The following is a 6,283-nucleotide window of genomic DNA, read 5'->3' as shown; positions in this document are numbered from 1 at the left end:
TAGATATTTTATACTATTATAACAATTATGTCAACACTTTTTAAATTAAAATTAGAAAATAATATATAAATGATTAAAAATCCTTAAATACAACAAATATTTAAAATAATACTAGTGATATAGTCTAATAACTTTATTCAGATATCGATGATTAATTTTAAATGAAGTGAAATTATACTTAAATTAAAAGCGATCAAGTTTATTCGGTTCGATTCAAATTAAACTCGAAAAGCGATTAAGTTTATTCGGTTCTATTCGAATTAAACTCGAGCTTAGAAAAAAATATATACTTAATTTTGATTGTTATTTTGAGATCATTAGTTTGATTTTTATATATTTATAAACTGAAATGAAAAACCCTTACAATTAAAATTAAAATTAAAAGATGTAATATATTTTTTAATTAATATTTTATAAATTACTTTTATTAAAAAAATTATTGAGATATTGAGGAGGCCATTATATTATATTATATCCCACATTATATTGACTGTGTATATCAATTAAATTTTAATTTATTTTCATTTCGTATTTGAAAACGTGCGTTTAGTTTAGTACTCATGTAGATTATTAATTATATATGTAGTTACTTATATGTATATAAGTTATACAGAAAATGTCAGTAATATATAACTATGTAATTTTTAAATAATTAAACTCATGTTCGCATTCATCACGCAATTGGAAAAGAAATAAAATTAATGGATATAGGAGTTGACAAACTTTAGATTTTATTTTGGGTAAAGACATTCATAAACTTTCTGCGATTACTTGATGTATTTAATATAATACTAGAAATATATGAAGCCTTTGTCGGTTATCGTAAGGCTTATCAAGACAAAATCTTCTTACATAATATTTATCTAAAAAAAAAAAAATCTCACGCAGTATCTCTAAAAATATTTTTAATTTTGTTAAAATATTTCCTTACCATTTTCGAGAAAAATAAATTAATTAATTAATACAATTTCATCTATTAATTAATGAGATTAAACTACTTTCCAATTAATTAACACCCTTTTCAACTAAAGCATGTGCAATTGTGCATCGCACCTTTGCCATATATAGTTTACTACATATATGGTATCTAACTTTGTATTTTTTGAATACGATACTAACAAACTTTTTTTTGACAAAAGTAAAAAATATAACAAACTTGGAAAGCAAGAAAAAATGTTTTTAATTTGTTGTTGTAACAAAAAAGAATTACTCCTAATCTTTTTGCTCTGCCCTTTAATGACTCTCCTCTCTCTCTCTCTCGATATATATATAATATTAAATGAAAAAAAATTATAATAAAAATAATAGATAATTAAATTTTAACCGTACGTATTTTAATAGCATGTACACTTGAGATTTTTGTAATTTGAGTTTTTTCGAGATACAAACATATTTTTGACTGATTCTAAATATAAACAATTGAATATATATATAAAATTATTTAATTTTTTGGTTAGATAGAAACAAAAAAAGACAGATAAGGTCCTTATGTTGACACTCTTCTCCATAAACATCTAAATATTTTAATTCATTTGAGAGTAACTATTTAACTTGATGCTAAATGGAAAATTATTTCATTATAGATGCTCTAAGTTACAACTAAAGGTAGTCTATTTCTTAAAAAAATACATGAAAAGTAGTTTATTTTAAGTTTAAGTAGTTTGTAAGAATCTAATTTATTTGATAATTTTTAAATAGGTCTCGAAACTAAAATAATTTATCCAGTCTTCGACTAATATATATTTTTGCAATTGAGTCATTTTTTTTCCATACAAATTGAGTCATTCTTTGTTTGATAAAAAAATTAAACAAAAATAAAGTCATATATTTCCATGTCTTCTTAAACCGCCACACAGTCATTTTTTTTATTAAATTATGAATAATATTAGTAAAATATAATATTTAATACAAAAATAATACTTTCATTTTTTATTAACATAAAATATAATTTTTATTATATTTTTATATTTTATTATGCTTCCAAATAACATTACTCATATGTAAAATTTAGAGATTAATTTAAGTAATATTTAAGATTTGAAGAATTAAATTGTCTATTTACTTTAAATATAATAATGAAAAGGGTATGTTGAAACAAATTCTCAAATTAAAGTTTTGATGAAAATAAATAAAGGTTAATTAAAAATATTAATTATGATTCTAAGTTGTTATGTTGATTTAACATGTCCTTTTGAGTGAATTAATTTAAAGATAGGAATCAAGCAAAAAAAAAAAAAAAACTTAAAAACTGAAGTTACAAAGAAACGAGAACATTTTGGACAAAATGGAGAATGATCTCCAGGTTCAAAAACTGATCGTCACAACATCTTTACCAATCAATCTTCACTATTTCAACGAAGCTTTTGTCTCATAATTTTATACTAAGATCATCAGTACATGGCAAGCAACAAATAGGTTTTATCTTAGTAGAAGAAGGTTCTAGAATCATTAAAATAAAAAGACTCGAAACATGCCAATTGAAACAGTATGAAAACTCTTCAGCCAAACTGTCAGAAAAGTTCAATCAATCTTGATCTGTTCAAAGAAATTACAAAGACACCCATAATGATCAAAACATGAACTTCGGATTAATTATCAAATCTCCGGAAAGATCAAACTTCCAGAACCAGATTGATAATCAAACTCCGTTTTCTGCAGAATTCCAGTAGCGATCTTCCTACTTTTGCAAAGGTTTATAATCACTCTCCAAACTATTTTGGTCAGATTCAAAGCTCCAGATCGAAGCTGTAACATCAATGATTAAGTGAGAAGTTTCAAAGACTTTTTAACTATAAGACAAAAGGTTTAAGCAAGGCTGTAACAGACTCAGTTAAAACAAATTCAAATCATTCAAAGGCTGAATTATCTTAATCTCATATATTGATTTTGGTCAAAACTGACACAATTTTACCAACAACTCTTTTGACCATCATTAAATGCTTCTAATCTCCTACAAAAGGAAGACCAATATCCAGGATTAAGGCATAAATTCAAGTGTTGTTAATTACCACAAATCATTCACATTCACCTACTTGAAATTCTCATTTTCACAAAAAAGAAGTAGTTCTGAATCTCTACATCATATTGTGTTGTTACTACTGAATTCTTTGTAAAGAATCGAATCTCAAACAAGAGTTGAGACATCTCAGATTCTATCAAAACATTCTCATTATTATTGTAAAAACTCAAACTATAACAATTTAATTATAGTTTGATTAGATTGTAATGAATCATATCAAGATAGATAGATGTTGTATTTACTTTCTGGGTGGAAAGGAATAAGGCTTGAAACAGATCAAGGTCGATCTGTGCTAAGTGCCGTAAAATCAAGAAGACTCTTTGTGTTTAAACACTTAGTGGAAAATCTCATAGTTGTGAGCGCTGGACGTAACCCAAGTTGGGTGAACTAGGATATATTGGTATCTCTTTCCTTATCTATTTCCTTTCAGTTGGATTGATTAACATGTTAAAAACTTAAAAAGAATTACTAATTTTAACTAACCAAGAACGTTCTTCGTTTTCTGGTTAAAACCAAGAACGTTCTCCGTTTTCTGTTTTCACAACCAAGATCAATCTTGAGTTATTTTCTTAAGTTTTTAGCAGAAATTTTTAAAAGGTGAATTTGCAATTCAAACCCCAATTTTCTTGTAAATCGACATTGTTACTTTAGTGTATGCAACAAAAATCTTTAAAATAATTCACAATTGAAATATTTATTTTAAAATAATTATTTAGTTATTTATTTCTCAAATCACATCTAAGACTAATCTATTTTTTTTTATCATATATACTTAATGAAATAAACTCACTAATTATTGACAAGCAAAATTTACATTATTAATATATTATAAATATTCATCGATATTATTAAATGATAAAAAAATATATTTTAAATTTGATCCTAAATAGATTTTTTTTAAAGAAATAGTCATGTCATTTCACATCAATAAAAAATTTATATTTATATTTAAGATCGGTGATAAAGTTTTCAAATTTTTGTTTATTGATTTATCGGTCTCCTTCAAAATCTATATTGCATTGCAAAGCAAAGTCTATGGAAAACAATATCCCAAATGAATCAGAGACAGAGAAACATCCATTGATACAGTCAACGTTGTCAAAACCACAAGTTAAACCAAACAGCCACTCATTAATCCAACTAACATGTTTGGAATCAAAGAAGCTATGGCACATTGCTGCCCCTTCCATCTTCACACGTCTCGCCATGTTCTCAATCACCGTCGTCACTCAATCTTTCGCCGGTCATCTCAACGATCTCGACCTCGCCGCCATTTCTATTGCTTGCACCCTCCTCATCTCCATCACTTTCGGCTTCTTGGTATGCCAAACAATAAATAGCAACTTTCTCTGTCTATTACTTTAGTATCAAATTTTCATTTTTTTGGATTATGTGTGTGTTTTTTAGAAAAGCAAATGTTAGTATATTTTAGTGGAGATGTAAAATTAGTTACAAGTTAGTTATCTTAGTTAGAAATTAGGTGTTCTAATATGAATATATAAGTTTCATTAAACATACTATACTATTGTAATTATCTTTCTCATTTGGTAAATACAAAAGTTATCTCAATTTTACTCTCTTCCACAACTTGATACTAAGATTTTACATATTTTATTATACTTGTTTGTTAGTGGTGTGTTATTTAGACAAACAAAAGTCGGACACCATATCCGACACTGTATAAAATACAACCTGGATGTGAGTGTCGATGGAACCAAGTAGAAATAAAAGAAACAATATAATGCTCAAAAACCGTATATACGTAGGGTGTTGATGTTGGATTTTCTGTTTGTATGTTAGATTTTGTGTTTGACAAACATTTCCGTTGTTCTTATGTTTACTATTTTATACTTCACAAGGATTTGAAGTGGATTTTTTAGTGCCTCCAATTCCTTCAATCCTATATTAGGTCATGATTGGATAAACAACTTGATTAAGCACTAGTATAACACAAGTGTTTATAACTAATTTCAAAAACAAAAGATGAAATGAAGTGAATCTGTTTTCCTATAAGCTTGTAGCTGTTTTTATAAACTATAATGGAGAGTTTATGAAAATAAGTTGAAAACATCTTATGGACATAACTATTTCTGTAAGCTCTTCCAACCAGCATCACAAGTGCTTATGCTAGTAGATAAACTCAAGTAAGCAAATCCATACAAGTCTTAGTATATTAGCTTTTCCAAATGATGGTATAGTCGTGGTTATGTTAGATATTTATATTTTTTTTAAATTTTGTAGCTTGGAATGGCTAGTGCGCTTGAGACCCTTTGTGGCCAAGCTTACGGCGCGGGACAGCACCACATGTTGGGTATTTATTTACAACGTTCTTGGGTTGTTCTGTTCTTGTCTTCGATTTTGTTGCTGCCAATGTTTGTGTTTGCCACACCCATGTTGAAGTTCATAGGACAGCCTGATGCAGTTGCGGAGCAAGCGGGATTGGTTGCAATTTGGTTGATTCCGTTTCACATGAGCTTCCCATTTCAATTCTCATTGCAAAGATTCTTGCAGTGTCAGTTGAAAACCACGATTATAGCTTTGGTTTCAGGGGGAGCACTTGTGATTCATGTGTTAGTGAGTTGGGTTTTTGTTTATAAGATGAGAATTGGGATTGTTGGGATTGCTCTTACTATTGATTTCTCTTGGTGGGTCTCAGTTATTGGAATGCTTGTGTATACACTCTTTGGTGGGTGTCCTCACTCTTGGACTGGGTTTTCTGTTGAGGCTTTTGCTGGCCTTTGGGATTTCTTTAAACTCTCTTTCGCTTCTGGGATCATGCTTGCGTTAGTATTTTCCTTTTCGAGTAATTACCCTGGTTGGTCCCTAAAATTGTAGGACGGTATCAACCTACTCCCCAACATTATTGATGTTCCAAAATGATTGTTCAAATTGCAAAATTTTAATCAAGTTTGCCCCTTTCTCAGGGGACCTGTTATCATATGCATCCCTTCATCATCGGTCTTACCAGCTTAATATCATTATGGTGCGGCTAATACCAACAGAGGGACAAACCTGATTAATATTTTGCGATTTCAGGATCATCTTAGAATACTATAGCGTGGGGGGCTAGATTGGTACATTCCGACAATTTCAAGGATCATACTGGGTATTTACTCTTTCCTTTTTATGTACTTCTTTTTACTTACATTTGAGATTGTTAATATTCTTAAAATGGTATTATATGTGGCATTTCAGGTTAGAGAACTTCTATTACAGAATGTTGCTTATAATGTCTGGTTATATGTACAACTCTGATGTGGCAAT

The 6,283-nt window shown here is 28.6% G+C and overlaps 1 protein-coding gene across 1 annotated transcript in view; it reads left to right on the top strand.

The window, feature by feature from the left end:
• Positions 1 to 3,997: 3,997 nt before the first annotated feature.
• Positions 3,998 to 6,283, top strand: part of LOC101494285 (protein DETOXIFICATION 27-like) — a 4,292-nt gene continuing 2,006 nt past the window's right edge. The window contains exons 1-3 of the mRNA XM_004501621.4: positions 3,998 to 4,339; positions 5,261 to 5,802; positions 6,215 to 6,282. Coding sequence (XP_004501678.1) covers positions 4,055 to 4,339; positions 5,261 to 5,802; positions 6,215 to 6,282 — 895 coding nt within the window. The 5' untranslated portion in view covers positions 3,998 to 4,054. The remainder of the gene's footprint in view (positions 4,340 to 5,260; positions 5,803 to 6,214; position 6,283) is intronic.

The sequence above is a fragment of the Cicer arietinum genome, chromosome 5, assembly GCF_000331145.2.
Source record: "Cicer arietinum cultivar CDC Frontier isolate Library 1 chromosome 5, Cicar.CDCFrontier_v2.0, whole genome shotgun sequence".
Taxonomy (NCBI): domain Eukaryota; kingdom Viridiplantae; phylum Streptophyta; class Magnoliopsida; order Fabales; family Fabaceae; genus Cicer; species Cicer arietinum.
The sequence above is the reverse complement of the archived record's forward strand: the minus strand, read 5'-3'. Positions and strand labels throughout refer to the sequence as shown.